This window comes from Alligator sinensis, unplaced genomic scaffold (genome assembly GCF_000455745.1).
Source record: "Alligator sinensis unplaced genomic scaffold, ASM45574v1 scaffold937_1, whole genome shotgun sequence".
NCBI classification, from domain to species: Eukaryota; Metazoa; Chordata; order Crocodylia; family Alligatoridae; genus Alligator; species Alligator sinensis.
Window position 1 is genome coordinate 407676 of NW_005842257.1, and position 24578 is coordinate 432253.

The 24578-nt window shown below is 46.6% G+C and overlaps 1 protein-coding gene across 3 annotated transcripts in view; it reads right to left on the reverse strand.

The window, feature by feature from the left end:
• The window catches only part of LRIG1 (leucine rich repeats and immunoglobulin like domains 1), a 106349-nt gene that overhangs the window by 62057 nt on the left and 19714 nt on the right, over positions 1 to 24578 (reverse strand). For 2 of the 3 annotated variants that reach the window (XM_006027619.3, XM_025208866.1), the window contains exon 2: positions 1579 to 1650. In XM_006027619.3, coding sequence (XP_006027681.1) covers positions 1579 to 1650 — 72 coding nt within the window. Of the gene's footprint in view, positions 1 to 1578; positions 1651 to 3994; positions 4250 to 24578 lie in introns of those variants that run through there. The other variant, XM_025208865.1, reaches the window with a different exon arrangement.

Genomic DNA, 24578 nt, shown 5'->3' on the forward strand with positions numbered 1-24578 from the left:
TCCCTACATGCTAACCTAGCCCTTCTCATACAGAAAAGCTCTCATCTGTCCAACCACATTGTTTGTGCGCTGCAGCCCCTGCTCTCTCCCCATCACTCACTCTCACACACACACACACCCACCCCCCTCTGTCTTTTGGGATGGCTTGCATTTTGGGGCAGGAACTGACTAATTCTGTATTTGTACAACACCTTGCACGGGGGAGCCCAATCCTGACTCGGTGCAGTATAAGAACCTGGATTCAACCTTCCCGTCTTCTACCTAGTCCCTAAAGCCACCTGGGACCATGCACACTCAGGTGCTTTCAAAAATAAAGACGCTCCTAAGCCTCCAGCATGTTCGGATAACAGCCAATTACATTAGTCCCATAGGATCAGGTCTGTGGTTCTGTTCTCTAAGCCCAGAGCAATTTACGGCTTCCCAGAGTTTACAGAACTCAGAAAATGTATCATAGGGACTCGGTATCGCTCATCTGCATCACTTCTCTCGCTCTCATTATTGCTCTCTATTGCAATATGCTGTTCAGCACTCCTGATGCGTATTCTTCCCCTCACCCCATACCATGTCATACTACTTCATAACCAATCACTAATTATGTAATCAGGAGGCAGATGGAGAACAGGGTCCAATCTTGCAGCCGAGACCCCCACTGATGTAAGTGGGTTTGTGTACGTAAAAACTTCAGGACCCTAAGCCCCAGTGTTGAACAGAAAAGGAGGAAAGCCACAACAGGGGCAGTGCACAGTATTGTTTCTAGAAGGAAATGGTGTTTCAGTTTCCCACGAGGCACCGGTAGCTCTTCAAACAAAGACCAAACCTCGATTCTGCCACCAAATTCACATGCCAATGAAAGATCTTGACCCACTGCTTAGGGTCGGAGTCCCTCTCTCTGCTCAAATCCCCCAACTCAACCCAACTCCATGAACATCTGACCATCAGAGTAGCCTGGTGAGATCCGAGTTCAGCGTCCCTGCAACCCGAGGGGAGGAATCCCCTCTGATAATAATAGGTAAGGGCCATCTCCCTCACTGCTCTTCTGATCCAGCTAACCAAGAAAAAAAACTGCAGTTTTCGGGTCCCCGAGCAGAGCGCAAACTCAATTTGCACTGGTTCCCTAGGCAGGGGGGAGGCAGAGTTAAGTGCTTTGTTGTCCACTACACTACACCTTTGTTTCCTGGGAGATTTGGGTTAGATTGGCATCAGATGTCAGGGCTGAGTCTGCTCTGCCTTGCTGCAGGGATACCTTTCAGCTGGAGCCTGGTGTGTTCAGGTGTGTTAACTCCACTACTCCCTCCGAGGCAGACAGCGAAGCAAAGCAAACACCAGTGATTTCCAATAAGTGCATGCCGGTTTAATTGAGATGTTGTGTTCTGCTAATTGACTGAGCTGAGAAAAAGAAAAAAAAAAGCCAAACCAGAAGTAGCACACAGGTACAGTACGAAAAACGCACACCAAGTCAGATCTGCAGATGCCTGTTGGCTCGGGCAAAGAGGTATCCTGGGAAACCATATACGGTTTCCTATTGCTCCAAGGACCGTCCTGGCAAACTGCAATTAAAGCCTCGAAAAGAATACTTACACTTCCCGGAGGTTCGGGAGCTCTGTAAAGGCAGAAGGATCGATCTCCGTCAACTTGTTGTAGCTCAGGTTTCTGTTAAAATAAAAGACAGTCGGATCAGCATGCTACAGTCACTGCACTCAGCAAAACCCGGTCGTCTTAATTATTCTGGATTGCATTGTGAGATGATCTGCTGTTTTACAAGAGCACTTAAGAAACAAGGAGAGGGAGGGGGAAGAGAAGCACTTTCTGCTGCATAAACTGGCCGGTTATTGGGTTCTGCTATCAGAACATATGAGGCCTCTCCTAGATTCCCTGTCTCCCATTCATATTAATGTATGCACTTAATTTATCTTAATATGAGACAATTAAGTTTACTGTTTCCCTCCTGGTTATTCATAACCACACTCTTGATCACAGATAAACAGATCGTTTTCCATTATAAAGCCTGATCTGAAGCAGTCAGCAAACCCCGTGCTGAATATTTTATGCAGACACCCACATATTTTATACACACGCAAAGGTATGGGTATAAATAAAGGCGTGCTCGGCGTTTTCTAAACAGGGCTAATCTCACTCACAGATCTGAACCATTCCTTTTTTGCAGGCGCCCTGTGACACACTACCGCATGCATATCACCCCAAAATGCACCAGATGGCCTAGAATAGGGTCGAGGCCAGTGCAAAACCACACTGCGATGAGAATCGCTTTGCTGTTATACCCTCGAGGTCTCTTCCAACCCTACAATTTCATCCTGAGCGGCTGTTACTAGCAAGTGACACGCTACAGATAAATCTGCCCGAAGGGAGTGAAGGAGCTACTGATAAGCTTAATATTAATTAAAGCCAAATTATGAATGACATGGGAATTAAGCAAGCAAATCATCATAATGTGCGTGATCCTGGCCCGTTGGAGCAGGATTTGGGCAGGGAGGAGGCACGGTATGTGGGTTGTAGCAAATGCACAGAGGTGGGACGTATGCAGGAGGGACGGGCTTTATCATTATACCTGCTGCAGATGATCAAACCCTGCTCCAACCTGGTCGTCCCCCCCCCCGTCTCCCCTGCAGCCTGCTTGCACCCTCCGAGTGTCGGGAAACCAGCTGTTGCATCCCCTCGGCAGGGCGCTAGCAGCGCCCAGGAGGTGCTGCTGGCCTAGGAGATGATCCAAATGGCCCAGGCTTCCTATAGAGGAGCCTGAAGTGCCTCCCAAGGGCAATCCACATCCCTTCACCGCTCAGCATGGAGGCGCCGACAGCAAACCGATGGGATGCAACAGATACCCGGCTGCGTCTGACTCGAGGCTGGGAGGGCGGCACTGCCGTCACGCTGGGATCCAGACTGCTCGGAGGGGAGGTGCCCACCAGAAGAGGAGGAAAGCAGCAGTCACTAGGGAAGAGGATGTTCTGGACAGGTCCTCCGTCCCGCGGGGAAGAGGACGCTGCCCTGGGAGGGAGCTGGCACCTGGTCTCTGCTTCCAGGACGCGGTTGCTGCCGAGCTGGATCCGGCCCTTAGACACCTCTAAAAACATTACACACAGTCCAGGCCCCAAAGAGCTTACGGTGTAAAAAGAAAAGAACAAAACGGTAGGTGGAAGAGACGGGGGAAACAGCAGCCACGTGGCTCTTCAGGTCCTCTGGAGCATCCTTTATGCATGTTGTGGTTGCCCCTGAAGGTCTCAGGCATGGACCACGGCCCAGGCACAGTAAAAAAAAAAAAAAAAAAAGGTTTCTGCCCCAAAGAGCTTGCAAGACTCGCACACACACCCCCAAAGCTTTCCCAGTACTTCCACAATAAGCAATAAGACAGCGTGTTGGGTTTTTTTCCGGCATGAAACATCCAGCCGTCCGCAAGTACCTCCTGTGAAACCATCTCCAAGAGTTCAAAGTAGATCCTTAATAGAAACTGGGACTGAAGTAGCATGAGTTTCAGACCCAAAGAAGCATCTATTTTAAAAATATGCTGTCCTGCAAACTCCCTGCTCCAGTCTTTTTAAATGCTTGGGAGACCTTTAAATCAATACCAGCCTACAGCAGATATCCCTTCCCCCATGAAGTCAGAGGCATTTATCTAAATAAAAGTCAAGCTGCCGTTTAAACTAGAACTATATTTGCAAGCCAAGTTCATATTCATAGCATAATTACAAATCAAAGTGTAATTTGTCCATAATTGCATTACTACAAAGAATAGTAATAATAATAAAAAAAAAAAAAACCCAACCCAGCACAATCGCATTTGAGCTTGTTTGTGCCCCAGGCACAGAATAAAAGGAGTGTAACAAGTAGTGTCCTACAGACCCAGCGCACAGAAAGAAAGCAGTCCAAGGCAGTACGAGCTCTTCTGGGGAGTTTTAAGACGGAAATGATGTCTCAGCTGAGCCCAACTCCTGCTTTGACCCTTTAAATGGGACCTCTGTATAAATGACCATTTACCCACCTGTCTAAGGCACTTGTGTAGCTAAGTGCTTTGCAATCTAGTGCATTTATTTTCACACGCCACAAGCCATCACGATGACAGAGGAGAGAATCGTTGCCATTTTCAGGGGGAGAAGTATCCCGGAGGAGTGCTTTCTCGCCGAGCACAAGCCGCATCCTCACACCGTAACACGTTTCGTTTTCCCAACAAAGGCGGACGGAGGGAATAATTGCGTGATCGTAAAGATTTCAAGCAGGTGAAAGGTTTCCATGCTCAAAGGTTAATGTCACTGCAGGTAACCTCCTTGTACTGTATTATCATTCCCGGGCCAGAGGTTTGAAGGTTGTCAGCGCCATCGTGCACGCACGCTTCTCTATTATAACCGTATTTTGCCTGTGGGGTGAGTGTGAACTAAGCCAAGTACAGGGAAATATACAGTCTGGGAGCTGTTGTACCAGGTGGACTGCTCATGTACATATTCAGGGCGCGTCCATACATGCAGGCACGCGCACTTGCAGCAGCTCAAATAGGAGCGGCACAAATTTGTGCCGGAGATTTTTGCCTCGACACGCGTGCCTGAACACGCACTTTGGTGCGGGGCAAACTGTGCCACGTGGGGCAACGTGACCCTGCCCAGCTCTTCCTGGATCTTCAGCCAATGGAGCTAGAGGCTGGGGCCAGTAAAGGTGTATAAAAATGCCGCAAGAGGCACGTGCGCACTCGTCTGGATGCATCTTCGGTGTTTCAGTGAGACCAGAATTGTTCCCGTTTACATGAAGGCACCAGAAAATTTCTAGTCTGCCACATCACTAAACAGAGGGCCTTGCCTAAGAATTTGGATAGGGAGCGTATGGTACCTCTGTCAGGGCTTGCAAATGGAAAAGAGACATCTGAGGCCCAAGAGACAGGCTGCAAGATGAGGAGTCCGGAAACCTGGGTCTTGCTGCTGGCTCTCGAGCTCTCCTGCTGGGTGACCAAGTCTCCACCTCTCCACGGCCTTTGTTTTCCCTGCCACCCTTTGTCTGTTCGGGTTGTAAATAAAAATTGGGGTAGAGGCTGTCACCGTCTGTACACTGCCTGCTGCATGAGGCCCCAGGCTTAGTTGGGCTTGTCATGCAAATCGAGAAGGCGGCACGAAAATAAAGGTTACTTGCATGCATACGTTCCCCAGAGTCAAAACACTGGCTGAGAATATGAAAGCCCATGGATAACGTTCACATTAGCTTCTGCACACTGGTATCCCACCCGTGGGGACGTGGGGATCAGAAACGCCAATGAGAGTACTAGAAAAAAATGCCCTCTCAGTTTCTACCCTACCCGAGGCAGACAAGGTTCTTTGGGTAAATCCAATATCTTTTATTAGACCAACTGAAATAGTTGGAAAAATCCTTCTTTGCAAGCTTTTGGGTACAACCCGAGCATGTGCATGGCATGCAAGAGGAGAGCATATTCAAACAGATCCATCTGCAAGAGGAATCCCTTTTTCTGATGTTGGGCCTAACTATGCTGACTGGTTCTGCTACTACACACTACTGCTGCTGCCATCAGCATTTGAAGGGCTCTTAATACTATAAAAAACAAATCTATGCCCAACTTTCCACAAAAGTACCAGCAATTTACCTTCTGCCATCCTCAAGGCAATAGCCTTATGGAAGGAAAAAAAAAAAAAATCACCTACTGTGGTTTACCTACAACCCCATAATGCCCGAGTTCAGGCTACATCTTCACTGCACAGTCAAGTGATTAGCAACTGGGTCTGAGCAAGTACCAGTATGAACATCCCATCAAAGCCCTATGGCGTCCTTGCTTCTTCCACACTTAACTGGGCACATCTGGGGGACAAACTGGGCACATCTGGGGGACACATCTAAGGTTCTTTGTGCTGAGATGCTCTAGGACAATCTAATACTAATCAATTGTGTCGATTGTAGGAGAGAGCTTGTCTGTCCTGCCTGGAGCATTACTTTTAACTAGTGTGCATACTTCACTTCTTCCTTGTATTGGCCAACCAGGTAGGTAAGCTTTCCCAGCCTCTGTCAGTCAAGCAGCCGTGACTGAGAACCAAGACAATGGCACATCAACGCACACCCTTGCTAGGGGTGTTTGTCCCTTTCTTGGAACGACCAGCTCGCGTTTCTCCTTATGCGGTCTTGCAAAACGGCACTGTGAATGGCTGCACTTTGCAAAGAGGGCCTGAAAGACGTTGATGACCATTTGCGCTGGGGTGAGGAACAGGCTAAACCATCAGGTGCCCAGTTCAACCTTCTCCCACACGTGTGGAGAAATAATGCTGGCACATCCCAAGTCACGTTTGTCTGGTAAGGGAGGTCAGATTCTCAGTGGAGCTGCACGGGTCTCTATTCAGTGGATGGGATTCCCTTTTCACCCATCCCAGAGATAATCCTGGTGGAAACGGCATGCTTTGTGCACATGGCTATTGATGGGTGTGTACATAGATACAGATTAGACCTTTTCAAAACACAAGTTACTGGCACTTCTGGTTTCCTGGAAAAGCACATTGTTGGTTTCCAGTGTGACCTAATGGTAAAGCGGTTTATGAATGCCAGGAGAGGCAGCAGAATCCCCACCCCCTACAGAAATCCACGGTTCAAATGTGCTGTCCATCTAGCAGGGATAACATACAGTCATGAGAGGCTGCAGGTGGTTAAAGAGCACACAGAGTCATGGTGCGCTGTGCAAGTCAGAACCGATGTGCCCGTGGACCAGTTCTATGCCCCCCCGGTCTCTGGGCAAGCTGAGCATTTGGTTCCCTCCTCTGGCATCACCGAGAGCAGCCCAGAGGCTGCTGTAACTCTACTGACTGCTGCACTGTGTGGGAGAAGCTCCCACAAAGCCAGATTTATCAATGCCCCCAAAAGCCCCACGACCCTCAGTGGAGTTACATAAGCCATTCCCCCTCATTTAATGAAGGTGAAGAGCATTTATATTTCCACATGGGGCATGTTATTCCTAAAGCGCCTTCTGCATCTTCCTTTGAAAAAAAGTGTCCAGTACTGTGAGAAACTGGACACACCTGCCTGGACAGGCCACGTATCCAGAATAACAACTCCTGCTGACGTGGTTGTGTGTGGCCAGGGGTCAGACTGGATATGTGAATCTGTCATCCCAAGGGCAATGCCCCAGCTTAAGCACAAGTTAGCTTTCGAGTGCCATATAGGCACTCAAAAAGTGCATATTCTAAACAACGTGACTTCAATACCCAAGAAGCAATACCCAGCGGCTAGGAGCAGATGCATCAAGCCCTTTAATGCAAATCTTAAGGCAAATAATGCCTGGGCTGGAATTTGATGCAAGGAAACATACATTTGATCCTCATGGTTCAAAACTTTATGTAAACCTCTTTGGCATCTTTAAGCAACTTAGGGGACAAATTTCTCGGCTCCCACTTTGCATAAGCAACTGTTTTTGTCCGCAAGAACGAGGAGAGCTGGTCCCTGGCACGCAGGCATCTGCGCATGCAAATTGGGTAACCGATCGCCGAACCAGCCGATCTGCTTCCACCATGCTGGAGGCAAGCTGGAAATTTAAAGAATATGATCGTTATCAACGCTTGGAGAGAGGCAGAAAGAGAGAGGCAGAGAAGGGGAGAGTCGCCGCGTCTTCCACGATTTCGGCAGGACAGAAAATCTTTTGTAATAGCGTTAAATAATATCAATCTACAGCGGGAGCTTCTGAATTTCTTCAGACAAGGAGTTCTTATTTGTGCCTTTAGAAGGACAGAGGCAGGTTATTTTAGGCTTATATAAACATGTTTGCACAAAACCCAAGATCAAGTTTCCTTCAGTTTTAATAATCTTAGCAAAACAGATATGGATTTATCTGCGTGGATAGGATTTCTATTTAAAAAAAAAAAAAAAGTGAGTTCCCCAACTAATTTAACAGTGCAAAAACCGAAAGTGTTAACTAATAAACTGCAATTAGCATGCAAGATATGTGCGCGCATGTATCTGAGGATCTCAAATGTCTGCAGATGTCGAACTAGGCTTCAAGCCCTCTAGGAGAGAGGTGAATCTATTCCCATTTCACAACGGCTTGATCCTGCTCTGCTACACTCACCAGGGCTTTTGTCCTTATTTTAATTGGAGCAGACTCGAGCACAGAAAAGTGAAGAGATCCGACCGCCATCCAGCAAGTCAGGGACAGAACCAGGACCAGAGAGCCCAGCGTCCTGCTTTGCCTCCTAACCCAACCTATCCCATTGAAGCCCCTGGAAATTTTACATTTTGGAGATATGACTGGCCTTGTCCTGCATTATCAATCAAGGAGCGATCTCAGCTTAGAAAAAGTAGCAAGGAGAGACCATGCAAAGCCAAGAAGGCCGGACAAATTATTCACCTTCTAAGAAAACAGCTGTATAAGTTAACGGCAAGGCTCCAAAACATCCCGTTGGGACTGCATGCTTCATCTGTACTGCCTAAAGGAAACGCCATCCTTTATTCTCTCGGGACACCCAGAATGGCCCCTCGCAGGAACTGCCACAAAAGCAAAAAACTCATTTAAAAAGACAGGATGGGGACGGCTAAATAAAAAAAATCAAGCTCGATTCGGCTGCGAGCTATTTTGCTTGTACAACACAGAAGGCTCTTGGTCCTGCCACCGAGACCAGGGGATGCAGGATGGAGAGTTGCATCTCATCCACAAACTCCCCGTTCAATCCTGCTCTGTGCCCAGGGTTTACGCCTCTGCTTAATTAAAGTGCTACTTGATGACCTTAAACAACACAGGCCCTAAAGCCAAAACCTGCAAACCGCACATGAGCACAGTTGTCATTTTGTCTTCTCCTCTAGGAGCCAAAATGTGCCTGGTTTAAAATGCTGAAACAGGAGCTAAAAAAAAAAAAAAATCCAGTTGTCTAAAAAACCCACAAAAAACAAAAAAACCCCCCAAGTACATGAACTCATTAGCCCCAGGTCCATTGACATGTTTCTTAGATGGATCAATGATTTTTCCAGCCATACTTTTCAATGAAGGCTCCCTGCTGTGTGTTTAACAAACTACGCCTATTTATTACAGATTAACAGCTGGATAATTTACTGTACATGCCCGTCTCAACGTAATTGCCACATTCCCACTAACGGATACCCAACATGAATTGATACTCTTTTCATCTGTAAATTGTGCAATTCCACCACAGCACTGGAAGATAAACTAGGTTAAATCTTTAGCTCTCTTTCCCCCTCCCCCCCTTTTTTGGAGGTGTGACAGGCCGGAGGGATTGATAACAACCTCAACTGCTGGCAACCTGAAGCGTGCACCACGTGACTTCGCAAAACCCAGCTGTGGGCTATAGGTCAAGTGCAGATGGGAAGAGAGATAATTCAGAAACTCCCTGTACACTGTTCAGAAGTTTCCATGGTTTAAGAAAACACTGTAGGTCAGCAGTCATTCAGTGACATCCAACAGTCATATATTTGAACATGTGTTTTCTGCTAACACACAAAATTGTGATGACTTCTGCACTCTACGGGGATTCAAATGGCTTCATAATGTCAATAAAGCGTTTTTGGTAACTTAAGAATGTTTAACTAACTGGGAGAAAAATCTGGCCGGCGCTGCACATCTCTGTCGACTTACTAGAAATACTCGTGCAATAAATGCAGCCCCCGATACAACTCGGAGGATGGCGCTAACACGAGACGCTACCTGCGCATACGCTGTCCCATAGAAGCTTCAAGACGCGCGTAGAAAATATTCCTTCCAAAAACCGGCACATTTGCAGTAAGCCACGGAGAGAGGGGAACATCCTCGAGTCTGCTTTCTAATCAAGAACGGGGTAAGCCGGTCCCCGCCGCGAGTCTGGCTGGCGTCTTTCACGGGTTGCGGCAGACGGAGGTCGTTGCAACACGACACACGTCCCGAAAGACGTTCTGGATTATCAACAGGAGCTATTAAAACAGACACCTTTTCCTTTGGACGTGTCTTAATCGTGGGCCTCCCGGCACCAAACGTTACTATGCAGGGCGGGGGCGGCATTAGTACCCACTAATGAAGCTTAATTGAGAAGGCGTTGAAGAAACCGTGCTCCAAACTACATACGGCCTCTCCCACTATTAAGTGTCGCTAAATCTGCTATGTGACGTGTAGTCTGTGCCTTCCCAATGCGACTCTCGCGACTTCTGCCAAAACGCGGCTCGCGAGCAGACTGGGCAACGAAGCTTCGCGTTGGCCGATCTCTCTCCCGTTACCGAGTCTCCGCCCACCTACGTGAAAGCTAAGCCCGATCAATCATTAATTCTTTGGAGAGGGCAGAGAACTCGCTAAGAGTGTGTTTACTCATCTTTTGATTCTCTCGCTGTTCTTCTTATTAATAGTTAATCAGGAGGGAGCAGGCTGCCCCAAAAAACACATTAACTTGGAAACAGCACAAAGGAATACTTGTGAGCTGGTTAAAACTAGTCAGGCAACAGGGGAAAAAAAAAAAAAAGAGAGCTTATAAAAACAGCGCGCAGATTTTCTCCTTGCAGGTTTTCTCCTCCAGCGTCAGAATACAAGCTTGCCAGCTGCCGTACTATGATTTTCCTCCGCTTGCCACTTGTTCCCAACACAGCAGACAAGTTCGGCATCACTTCTTGCACTCCTGAACGGCTTTAAGGAGAAAGAAGCAGTCGAGCGAGTTTCCCAAAACCAGCCGTTATTCGGTCTTTCAGCACCGAGCAGGGCCAAGTTACTCCAACACAGCAAATTAATATTCTCCCTTTTGCATACACGCCCCACGAATGTGTCAGACATCAAATCCGATATCTTTTATTAAACCAACTCAAATAGTTGGAAAAACATTTGAGTTGGCCTGATAAAAGATATCGGACTTACCCAAAGAACCTTGTCTGCCTGCGTCCTTAGGCCAACATGGCTACAACCTGCGCCCCTGAACCACGAATAAGTCACGCGCGCCTCGAAGCTGCTAATTAGTGTTAATTTTAGCCAGACATGGATCTTCTCAGATCCACTGCAAAGGCTGGAGACAAACTAGGCATCTCTGCAATGATACCCAAACTCCAGCCATCTGCTTGATCGGACCACCCAGCCTATTCCAGTGTTCCCAAAGACGGTGTATTGGGCGGAGGAATAACACGATTTCATCAGGAGCCCAGCCAATTTTGCAGCTCCATACATGGAGGACAAGTCCCTTCCTGAGCCCAGCAGCGATCTGCTTACATCTGGAAGCACATTTGATCACTCCCGACATTAGCACGCTCTTCACACAACTATCCAATTCAAAAATCCAGCTAGACAACTCGAGTTCCCAGAGCAGGCGCTTCCGCCGGCTGCCAGAAACATTTTGAAAGAATTTGAAGATCATGCCGGCTGACTTGCAAGAGCGCTCTGAAAAATCATTATGTCTGTATTCTTCAAGGCATGAGGGTGAAGGACAAACTAGGAACGGGATAAATCGCAGGCCAGAAGCACCGGAGGGTGCAACGTCTAACTCTAATCCCCGGGAGGTGTGAAAAAATGTGCAGCAGACAGCTCTCCGGTTCTGCTTTAAAAATAGTTTTTACTGTAATGAACAGTTTCAGGGCAAAATCTGCACTTTTTTTTTTTTTTTGCATGAAAAGAGCAACCCTGTACACTGGCAATTGCAGATGAAGGTGTGTGGTTTATATAGGCATACATCCTCACTCCTTTCGAGTAATCAATGTCCAATCAAAATGCACTTTCATTCCAAGTGGTTTTCTAATCGCCAATAAAGCACCAAGCCATTTAATGGATTTCTAACCCCAAATTGGTAGCTATAATGGGTCCAACTGACTCAATTTGTTCATTTTCAGAGGAAGCCCTGAAACGAAATACTAGAAATAAAACCACACACACCAATAACAAGTTACAGAAATAGACATCAAGCAAATCAAGTGTTCTGCCCCCTTTATTTTATTTTAAGTGACCTTCCATGTGTTTAAACTCACCTTCAAAATGGAGAAGAATATGCTTCCACGCAGATCGAGAGGGAAGTAAAAGCTATAACGTATAGATTTCTATGCATTCACTGAATAAGCAAAACAAGGCCCATCATGAAATTATCTTTAGCAAGACACAAACTGCAGCAGCAGTTGAGAGTCAAATTAACCGCTCAGATTAACACACATCCTATTTTAAGTCGCAAACAGAATTTTTCCTCCCCCTTAGTTAAACTCCATTTTAAAAAAAAATTTTTTTTTTGCAAGCGGGCAAATCATGTATATAGACACTCCTTCCCCGTTTTCCAATGTCACCGATCACCGCATAGGGGTGCATCGCCTAGTTACGGACCGTGACCCGCTTTGCCCAACAAACTTAACGGTGTACTTCGGAGGTTACTAAGCAGCAGTTCATAAAGTGGGCGGCACAGCGCTGGGAGATCATACACCATCTGGCACACATTCAATACCGGACATTGATTTTCCATGTAGGCGATAGCTGTGCTTACCCCGGAGGTGGGATGGGACTGTACATGGGATGAAGCATTCATCCCCAAGACAAATCTCTGTTCAGAAGTGGGAAAACTTCAAGACCCCTCTTCGGTCCCTTAGGACTCTGAAAACTCTTGCATAAAATCATGCCACCGTTATCCAACCATGCTGGAAGTGCACCACTGCTACCAAGAGTGCAAGCGCTAGCCTACGAAGAGCTCTGGCAGTTTTACCAGCAAGTTGGAGCAGGTTTTCAAGATGTGTTTACCCCAAGGATGGCACTGAAGCCCATACCTTATTGCTGGGAGATGGGTACAAGGGTTTCTAATGCCAAGTCAGGCAGAACTGGTTAGACACACAGCAAGAAAGCATAAGGTCACCACTCCCCATCACAGCGGAAGAAAGGTCCGATGAGCATGAGTTTGGGACAGCTGCATCATTCATGACTGAGTTACGTAGGTCGTCCAGAAGAGTGCCAGTAGAAATCTTTATAGCACCCTATCCCATCATATAATGCTGCATGTTTCACAGAAGATTTATTCTGGAAACGCGCGAGAATTTTAAAGTTTTTATTGTTTCTATTTTTCGACTCCTTTCACTCAACGCCAGGCTCCCTTCGTCGTGCGAGACGAACTGCTACAGACTCGGAGGGAGAGGAAGATTATAGCTCATAAAATGTCAGAAAGTTCTTCAATGAGTTTTTCACACTTGCTATGGTTTGATACCTCAAGGCCTTCCCCGAGGAACAGCAAGACTGGTATGCCCCTGCTTCCAAGATAAAGCTCAGCGGCCACGGCTAGCCCTGAAGCACTGTTTGCACTCTTAGAAGTGACTCGATTCATGGGCAGAGTAAAGGTGAAGTGGTCAAAATACAATCAATGCAGCTATCACAAGGCTTGGCAATATTTCACAAGATTATCCTTACAGCAGGTTCGTCTGCTCCTGGAAGCATGTGAATGCAAGTAGTCCCCGAGAGCATTTTGTCATCGACTTAAATGGACCAAAGGGTCTGATTTATAAGGGTCTGACTTAAATGGACCAAAGGGTTTGACGAAAGGGTCTCCAAAGCCAACTGAAGTCAATGGAAAAAAATAACATTAAGGCCGGAAGCGAAGGCAGATGCAAAACTTTGAATTGCAGGAAGAGTCCTGGTGACACCGATGAGTCTATTCACAGGCTCCACGTTAAACACACGCTTTGACTTTGGGTTCAAATGGTGGTTTCTCATTGATTTCACTTTGGCTTTGGAGTGGGCCTTCTGCCAATATATCAGCCAGAAGACTCCAAGTTCCTTCAACGTGTGCATCTATCTCGCTGCGGTCAAGCCAAGGAACAAAATTTTCCTTGTGTGCATTTCATGCCATCAACCGGGGAGTCCTTCCATGCGAGTTATGGGTGGAAACCCTTCCATCTTCTTTTGCTATAGGAAGCATGTACATACTAAATCGCTTGTAAAAAAGGTATTGGTTTGAAAATGCTATTTAATTAATACACGCCATCTTGTTTCAGCTATTTTTATTGGACACATACTGCTACCCTGTGATATAATTACATATCTCTAAATGCCAAGAATGTAGGGTTGGGTTTTTTAAAAATATATATTAAAGCTGCTGCAAAATTAAACCATTGTCCCCCGGTCAGCTTAAGTTCAAACTAGGCTAAGCACCTTCAAATTGGGTTAGAGGTGCTTTAATCTGCCCCACGCTACATTGTCAAGGTGTCTGTGCATTTAACCCACTGAAAAACGGTTGCTGATAGATATTCATTGTCTTATCAAGGCCTCCTTGCTGGGAGAAAAAAAATGCATGGATGAAAGGTGATCCCATTTCTCCTCATTAAGAGTACAGCTTTCTAGTCCTCCAGTTTAACCCATGGACCACACAGCCTCATTAATAAATTTGGGAAACTTGAGCATTTGGTTCCCTGCAGCTTTTCACACGGTAGCAAGAGCCCTATGCATCCAACAACTACTTAGGAAATGCTGCGCCCTTCCCCAAATTCAAGTCAGCAGAAAGTACATGCCACTCATAGAGGGACCCGTACAAATCAACCGAGATGAACGTTTCTGCCCTTTTCCTACAAACCAAGTGACCCGATCACAAAAACCCACACCCTTTCTAGTGCGCCTTCACTTAGTTTGGCTACAAAAACGTCAGGAGCTAACAAATTACTGCTCGGGCTACACTTGTGTGGAGGAACAGACCAGCATGTTGGCTTTTTGCCAGCACCTTTCACAACTGCAAAAAGGAGATCCCTCAAAAGCACATATATAAAGGGATATATTTCAGCGTTTGCTGTTCTGCCTACGGGGCATAGGTGTGTAGGGCGCTTACAGTCAGAGTGTAAGATGGCCCTGTCTGGAGGGATTTAAAAGTTAATCTCTATAGAGAGAACCGGGAGACAAGAAATCGGCTCACGTGGGGATCAGAAAAAGAGGGGTTTGTGGCTCACAGAAGGGACATTGTTCCAGGCACAGAAGGAGATGAAGAAATATCAAGGTGAAGCACTCCAGCGGGACCCAAGGCACCGGAGGGGCTGGGTGGGATGAGATGGAAGTGGTCCAGCATCACAGGAAGACAAGACAAGACAAGGAGGACGAGTATAAAAGGAGGTGGAAGAAAAAGGAAATTGGTGGAGCTCATGACCACAGCAACAGAGATGGGCTCGGCCCATGGAGGCGAGGGGAGGACGGTCCTGTGGCTTGGAAGACCTTGATTATGCTCACAGCTCCTACGCAAACACTTTCCTGCACGGCCTCAGGATCTCACCATCCCAGGCCTGAATTTTTAGAGGTGCCAGGTCAGCACTTCAGCCCCAAAACACTGAAATCAGGACATGCAAAAACAGAGGAAACCAAATTTAAGAGGTCACTTTTAAAGCCACGAGCCGTAACACCTTCTCAACTCTCCCACATGTAAACTAGGGTTCTTCAAAATATTTATGAAGACTTTTGGTTCTCTGCAGCAAAGAAGTATGGCGGGGGGAACAGCATGGAGCTCACTACCACAGGATTGCATTGAGGTCACAAACTAAGGAGGATAAAATAGAAAGAGAAAAAAAAAATGGGCAGGAATATCACCAAGTGCATTAGACAGGTTCCTGAGAGAGGGATGGATGGATGGATGCCTTCCTGCTGCAGGGCATAAATCAATGAATAGATGCTTCAGATAGAAAAACCTACCCATAAAAGAAATATCTTCTTTATCTGCTATGGTAGAGGTTTTTTTTAGTTTGACCTGAAGCTTTCAATACTGCTTATTGCCAAACACAGGGAACTGAGTTAGATGGGCCACAAGGTCAATACAGCACGCCACTTCCATGTTCCTATATGAGTTTTTTGTTTAAATGGGATATCCACGCCAGGCTCACTGCTGCTGCCTATAACACCATTTTCTTTGATTTCTCATGGATGGTGATATAGACAATGCTTGGAATAAATATCTAGACCAGGGGTGGGCAAAATGCGGCCCGGGGGTCGGATGCAACCCGCCAGGCCATTCTATCCGACCCGCGGGGCCCCTAAAAAATTTAGAAAATTAATATTTATCTGCCCTGGGTTGCCTGTCGTGCACCCCTCGATGGCTTACCAAAACTCAGTAAGTGGCCCTCTGCCCAAAATAATTGCTCGCCCCTGATCTAGACTCCTGCTATTATGTATTTGTGATCCACTGTATGAAGAAAACAACAACAAAAAGTTGAGTAAAAATACATTGCACTGCACTTTGTAGAGGAAAAAAACAAACCTGTAATGCAACTGGAAACATAATATAGCATTTCTCCAACAAAACCTACAGGAAATGGGTCTGGAGAAGTTAGCTAAGTGATACTGAACTTTCTCCAGAGTATTGTATAGGAAATAACACTGCAGAAATGATTGCTTGACTTAACCTTTTGTCTGGACTACGCTAAGAAGCAAAGCTATGGAGGAGGTATCTGGCTGCTGTTAATTGTTGTCCAGTGCGCTGAAGGAGAGAGATCAGCCAACGTAAAAAGTCCTCTCGACTGCTCTCAGACAAATACAGATGTCTCGGGAGCAAAGTAGATCTAACTAGTCTCTATAGGAAACTTCTGCTTCATAGTAGCTTTGCATTATGTTTGCTCTTTTTTATGTATTCGGGGGGGGTTTTGTTGTTTTTAATATAAGCACGAGAGGAAGTAATGAAGTTACGTCACCGCGGCTTGTCAGGCTGGAGTCAACCTATATATTTAGCAAAGAGTTTTGCTCCTTTTGTTAACGGGACATTTGGGAACGGTAACCCCGGAGGAAAGCAAAATATTCAGGCTCGCTGCTGCTGCGAAGTCCTGCGCGAGAGTTGCGCGCGGGCCACGATCCTTCGGGCACCTGTGTTTGCTTTGCGCATCGCGTTCGCCGCTGAACGCCGAGCTGCGTTTTACAAAGCGTTGCTGTCGGTGCCACCTGTACTAACTCGTTAGGGGGGTTCGTAAAGCTGCGACTGCCGATGAAAAGACCTTTTATTCCCAGGGGGCATCTTACCGATGGTCGCCTGCCAAGATCTCCGGTGTCAATATTTGTCTGGAGCTGTGCAATCATAATTGCATAAACGGAGGCAAGTCCCCCTCCCTTTCCCGTCACCCCCCCTTAATTCTCCCATTTGGGAAACTTGTCATTGCAAAGCCCAGGCACAGATTTATTTGCAGCTTAGATTTCTTTCCTCCCATCTAATCTTAAGGGAGAGGAGTTACTTTATAGCCTACCTGTCTTGTCATCGGGAACCCTGATATCTCCATCTTAACAGACCTCACACTATGCTGTCTCCAAAAGGTGCAAACAGGAAACAAGAGCTTTAATTGTATTTCCAGAGCCCTCTGTTTTCCCTTCAGCGGCAAAAAGCTGAATTTTTAAGGCAAAGACTTGCAAACTTTGGACGATTCGCATGTTCTCTGCAACGTCCCTTGGTTGGGATCAGGCTGAGCAAGGCCCCGGAGTCTCACCAATGAAAATATGCTTTACAAAATCCACAATATATTTGGCACATGCGTATTAAAGAAAGAAAGAAAGAAAGAAACGGGCCTCAAAAATCATCCGTCTAAAGCAACAAAGTGATCCCCTGCTTATGAAAGCCAGAAGCCGCAATAAAACACTACCCCTCAGCTGCCATGGGGAAATGTCTGGATTTAGGTTTACCAAACAGGCGGGGAGAGGCAGTGTCAACACACGTGATGGAATCACAATCAGCCTCGTTAATTAGTGCTGGCAGTTTACCATTAGCAGGGGAGGACAATGAAGATGGTTGTGGGGCTGGGGGACATGACTGGCGAGGAGAGGCGGACGGAAATGGGTTGATTGAGTCTGCAGAAGAGAAGACCGAGGGGGGATTGAATAGCAGCCTTCAACTCCCTGCAGGGGGGCTGCAAAGAGGATGGGGCTGGACTGGCCTCAGTGGGGGCAGATACAGGACAAGGAGCAATGGGCTCAAGCTGCAGCACGGGAAGTTGAGGTTGGATATTAGGAAAAAAAACTCGCAGTAGGAGGGCAGTAAAGCACTGTAAGAGGTTACCCAAAGAGGTGGTGGACTCTCCATCCCTGTAAGTTTTGAAAACCCGGCTAGACAAAGCCTTGGCGGGGATGATGTAGTTGGGGCTGGTCCTGCTCTGAGCAGGGGGCTGCACTAGATGTGACCTCCTGAGCTCCCTCCAACCCAAGTTGTCTAGGATTTCCTATAACACAGTGCTTAACAGTTAGGGAAACCAGTCTCTTTTCCACAAGTAACCCTGATAAAAGTTTCCTTTTCACTATTAACAGAAAAGGTCCTGAACAAGTTTATGAGCTTAAATTGCTAGGAGAACACATCAAAAGTATCCAAACAAGTCTACTTAAGTGGTTACACATTAACTATCATACACCTTTAAGGATGGTCTTTATCTGCAAGTGTTGAATCAACGCACACCTTATTAACTAACGTTTGAAAAATGCCGTTGCTTTCAATACTACTTCCCCAATTAACAATTATTGCATGCAATAAACCACAAAGCCCTACCTAGAGTTTATGGTTTTCGGGGCTATTTTAGAAAAAAATTAATTGCTTTTTGCACAAACTAAGTCCGTTTTTTTTTCCCAGTTCTTTAGTTTCTCATACCCTTGGCTCATTAATGGACACCTGCCCATAAGGTAATGCAAGGATGGTGCAACAGCAAACTGGGAATGACTTAGCTAAGAAAAGTGTGTGTGCACGCACGCGTACACACTCACACTGTCTACAGATACCGAGTATGGTGAGAAAGGGCTGCAAGGAAATTGTGTAAACTCCATGGGAATGAGAGGAGAAAGAGTCAACCTGGAGATGAGCAAGAGACAACATCAGTCAAGGTCACAGGAAATTGTGTCTGTATAAAAAACTCTTGTCAACAACAGGATTTACACACGCAACTCTCGGAGGATTCGCACAAGGAACATGGTCCTCTAACATCTGCCCAATGTACCACAGGCATCCTCACCTCACAGCAAATTCATTCTCACATCCCATGCGTTATTTCTCAGATGCCAAATGAGTGGAAGAAAAAAAAAAAAAAATAGGCTTGCCAATGTCTCGTGCTAATAAAACCGGCAGGATCTTAAAGCAAGCAGCCCTTCTGTCTAAGAGAGCTGGACGTATTAAGCAAGATTGCTTCAGAAAGAATACATAAGAAAAATCAAATACGCAATCCTTCACACGGCTTCAGTGGGTGCATCTACCCATGTCGATTTAAGGCGCATTAGCCATTTTTAAAGCGCATTAAGGGTGCGGGTCTACATGTGCATGCTCTTAATGAGCCTTAAACCCAGCGATTTTACATTATTCGTGCCTAAATTTGATACCTGCATTTGCAGATATTAAATTTAGTTGTGAATAGTTAAAGTGCCTTAACGCACATGTAGATGTGATATGGTGCATTAATGCTGTGTATGTCGACTGACTTGGGGCTAACTTTAGTCCCATTAAGGCGCACACTAAGGCACATTAACGCAGCGTGCAGACCGACTTGACACTAACTTTAGGCCCAAGTCGGTCTGCACGCTGCATTAATGCGCCTTAGTATGTGCACGTGTGGATGCATGCCTAAGTCGCCTTAATGCACATTAAGTTTAGGTGTGCGTAAAAGCATGTATTCCTTGGCTGTCTCTACACAATGCATTGTCCTACATCTGCTGACACGGTGTTGATCCATTCCCATCGTGTCTCCCGTTGTCAGTTCATCAAAAAGAAATCTGTCCTACAGGATAGGGGGGGGAAAGAGAGGGACACATGAGTCGAGGTGGAGTCCACCAGGGTGGGGGAGAGAAGCTGAACTAACTGCCAAACAATCTGAGAATGATTAAGGATTGATCCAGTCCAACTATTTCATAAAGTTTCTGGTATGTCAAACTCGATTTGACCGTCTCAGTGCTTTGCTCTGAAATCCCAGTGATTGTTTATGGGAAACTTAGAGGGGGTTCCCCCCCACCCCTTTTAATTACAAACTGAAATGAGAAGAAGGTCCGGGACTGCAGCTATCGAAGCGGGGAAGGGCTAATACTTCACCATGCATGCACCCAAGTGGATGCACATCCTGCTCCAAGGACTTATTCATACCAGTCACCGAGCTCTTGGTGAGAACTATTCCTAAGGGACAGGGTAGCAGCTCACACATCTTATAACTTCGGCTCCTTTGCAGAGAGAAGAAAACATTGCTTTTTTCCACCACCCCCCCGGTTACAATCTTGCCCCCCAAAGCACTTTTCTCTTTCCACACCAAACCGTGCACCTCGTGGCATGTACCAATTTCCAAATAAGTTGGAAAATCCGTTCACAAAGCTTTTGACCCACCACCACCTCTGCTTCCCTTCTCATTATGTCACACAGGAACAAACAGTTTTCAATTAGTTATCTCAGACCAGCTCCCAGGCCCAGCTGCCCCCGGCTGCCCGTGTTCAAGAGCCCCTTCCCTCCCCCCCAGCTCCTTTTCCTGCCTCCATGCAGCTCAGACAGACAGCAGGCACTTCACACCTCCCAACTGTAAACCTGTCCAGAGCAATTACCCTGTTTTAGTTTAGATAGGCCTGAGAACACATTTCTGCCTAATTTATAGCTGCACAGACATAATAGCAACAGCAGGCTGGCCCTGGGGCTAGGGCAGCCGGGGCAGGAGAAGCAAGCGCTGCCGAAACATTGCAATAACATCGGAAACACCACTATATAGGAGCAGCATACCTAGGCTATAGCAAGGCCAGAGCAACATTACCCTCACAGCCATTTAAAAAAAAAAGGTCAGGCTTGTAGAAGAAAACCAGTCTGGACTGTACAAGACTGGTCGCAGCATAAACCAACAGCATAGGGAGTGAAGAAGACATCATTTCTTCCAAAATCTTAGCAAATACCGACTTTGCTCCAAGGAAGAGAGGCAGTTGAAAAATAAAAATGTTTTCCCCCCCGTTTCAAACATAGATGCCACAACTCAGTTGGAAAGACTGTCATGTCGCAGCATCTATCCAGGGCTCACGGCTGGTTGCAAAGGCATGGTGTCCCTGGGTTGTTGGCTGTAGCCAGGTTGGTCTAAGGACCCGTGGTGGCTGTAGCCGTGTTGGTCTAAGGACAGGACAGGTTCTTTGGGTAGGTGTAATATCTTTTTATTAGATCAACTAAATAGTTGGGGAAAGTCCTCTGAAGGGCACTGGAGCCCGAAAGCTTGCATCGGGCACTGGTGTACCTGGAGGAGAAAGGTGAGCTCCAGAGGGCACGAGGATAACAAGGCAGTGGAAGGCGATAACGGGTGCTGCAACTCGATATAACCCGGCAGGGGCTGCCCAATGTAGGAGAGGAAAAAAATTTAAATCCAGAGTAAAACACATTTATCTTCAGCCTAAATCTACGAGTCAGAGTTGTCTATTTAAGCTTAAAATAATGGGGGTGGGAGGAGGGCTTGTTTTTATAATGCAGAATAGCAGAGTAGTTGGGCCTTAGTTCTTCAGGAAGTAAAGCTTCCTGCTTACATTTCATCTCTATTTTTAAACAGTTTTACCTAACAAATTCAGGTCTCATCTGCCTTGGGGAACACCGCAGGGCAGAACCAGTGAAAGGATGACACCCCACGGACCAAGAGAGGGAAAGCTGGATGCCTAGGAGAGGAAGGGGCTCTTAAAAACAAAATGATTTCCAGCATCCCTGACTATCTCGCTTTCAACAGCCAGCCGACATTTTGGAGACGGGAAGCTTTGGTTAAGCCAGACCCCTCGGCACACCTTCCGGCCCAGCCCGAGATGACCCCCATTGCACACGGGAGATCCCGATCCTGGAGACGAGCTTCAGCAACACCAGACTTGACATTCCTGAAACGTTCAAAAGGGGAGGGGAAAACCCCGCATTTTTCAACCCCTCCCTTAATACATCAGGAACAAGCAAAAAATTGGTGGAGGCCCAATTCTTAAAAAATGATTTGCAGTTTACCTTTACCGGCTCATTCGGATGGAGAATCCTCTGCAAACCTCCCAGGCTGGACAACACCCGTTCCTGGAGGCTTCCAAAGCAGAAAAAAGAGGCACCCACAAAAAGGTCTGAAAACCACGGCAGAGACCTCCAAGGCATTTGTGGAAGTGCCGCAAGGAAAGTTTTCGCCGAGTGATGCTACTTTAGTGCGCGAACGATAACATTACTATGCAAAATTCAAGCTAGCGCGTCCCTTGCACACTACCTGAAAGGCGTTTGCAGCCCAAAGCTTGCAAAGAACCATGTTTCTAACTATTTAGTCGATCTAATACAAGATATCGCATCTACCCAAAAAACCTTGTCTGCCTGTGTCCTTAGACCAACATGGCTACAACCAGCAACCCTTTGCATGAGGGGTAACACCATGCTGAAGGGAATCATTCCAAGCTCATAGGAGTCTATAAAAGGCCCGTGCTAACAGCAGCCAAGAGCTAAGAAACAGCATTTCAGTCAAATTTTAGGTGAAGTTTACCCATATTGGGTAGCAGACAGTGGCTTTATGTTAATGAAGAGATTTATACTAAAACATTAGCTAGCTTTTCCAGGCTGTTTCTGGTCTACCTAGTATTTCTGAACAGACCTCTAAAGGGGGAAAAAAGGGTCCTGGCTGAATATCATGGCTCTGCAATAAAACTGAGTTGACGTGATCCAAACCAGATGTTGAAGGCAAGTGCACGTATTGAGAAAGGTATTGTGACTGTGTACGCCAGTCGTAACGCTAACAACGTGTGTGCACATGCATACACCCACGTACAAAGCGGGAACGTATAGAGGGCAGAAGACGCCAGGATATATTTTGGTCAGCAGAGAATCAGTTAACTGGCAAGCCCTGTGCTCTCCCGGCCAGTTATTCTTCTTTGGTTTACCAAGGGTAAAAATGCAAGCATCAAAGAGGGCCGCATGATTTCACTTGTGCAATAAGCTCCTTTCACCTACATCACTTCACACTTCCCGGAGTGCAAAGTTCACACAGATATTGATGGCTTTCTCACTTGCTGCTTTTTTGGCAGCAGCCCTCCTGTTTGGCTGTTCATTAATATACAATCAGTACATTAAAGGCTTTGTTCCACATTTCCAGCCAGGCTATAGACGGCCTATTCAGCAAGAGCAGTGCTTCTGGGGACAAAACAGCAGAATGATGACTTACTCAACACGTTTAGAAAAGGTGCAAAATAAAAATTAAAAAAAAAAAAAGTTTTAGGCAACATCCAAAACAAAGATCGGCCCTAAATTCCTAATCGCTTGGTTAAATGAGTACAAAAGACACGTCCAGAGAAAACGTGGATGCTTCAGTGGCCTTTGCTCACTCTCGCAGGCTGTATCAAATCACGGTTTCAAGCATGTAGAATTGTTTTGCTATTTATTAGTTGGCCTAATAAAGAGGTGTCATCTCTGAACCAACAGTTTTAGACATTTGCATTTCTTTCTGGTTTCAAGCGGCATTCACAGAATAGCTAAGCTACTACCTATCTAGAGGGCAGTACAGCTCATTTAAACCAACCGATACCGGCCTCGCCCCTGCCGCAGGAACAGACTCTGCTTGAGAGATGCTGCCTAAACGGTGACCCATTCTCCCTTCAGAATACGAGGAGGCTGGAAATCGGGGCCGTGAGAGGTCCCAGAGCCGAGAACCGGACTAATCCGAGTAACCACGTGGATCGATGGAGACGCCATGTGTCCCCTCATTCAACTGGCTCATCTCCCTTATGATCCTTCGGGAACCCTAGGGTGCAGGGGCAGGAAACGAGAGAAGCCGGGGACCCTTCGCTCCGGGAAACGCGGGAACAAAAGGAATGACCCCGTTTTAAATTCGACTTTCAATCACATTGGCCGCTGTGTTTCCCCCGCCCAATGCAAAAAAGTGCAGGTCTGCAGCAGGTAACACCCGAGCTGCATCCTCTCGCCAAGCCGGCGCTGTCCTTTCTGCACCCCCCATTGCACCCACTTGCCCCCCTCCATACAGGGTGCCAAGCCCAAATTCTCATGCCCTGGATGCAGTAGCACGTTAACCTCAATCCAAAGGCATTTCAACACATTTTCAAAATCTGCCTTATGTTTGGACTAGCTGTGACCTCCTGAGCTCCCCTTCCAACCCTCATTTTCTACGATTCCTCTCTGGGACGCTAGACACCGACTTGTTGGTAAAAGTATAAAGCCACGAGCCCGTGCTTGAAAGAGTCAGGGCCATCTGAGCTGCAGTGTAAATAATAAGCAAAAAAAAATGCAATTATTTCAAGTCCCTTCACACAAGCCGAAATTGTTTTGTTCTGCTGTTTTCGGGAGAGCGCAAGCTGCGTTTCAAACCGGGACACAAGATCCCCGTCTCCTTGAACTTAAAAGGAAGTTTTTATCTGAATTCAGGCCCATCTCCGAGTTAAAACACAACACAGACGAATAACATTTGCACACCAGTGTTTATCACTCCCGCGCTGGGTGCTCTCCACGCCATCAGGTCGCCGCGAGCCTCTTCCAACTCCTGCGCAGTGCCACGGGCTGTTAAACGTCTGCGTTTGCACTGGGGAGATTACATTAAATCAGCCAGCTGCGCATGCGCTGGAAGCAGAAAAAGGGACGACGCGCCACTTAAGAACCTGAGAATATTTTGCATTTATAAATAGTTTACATTTTTTTGGATCCAGTTGCGGACAACGTGCTCGGTCTGTGTTGAAACCAAAAAAACATCATGTGTGAGCACTAACCGCAGTGTAACAGGGATAAAATACACCAGACCGTGGG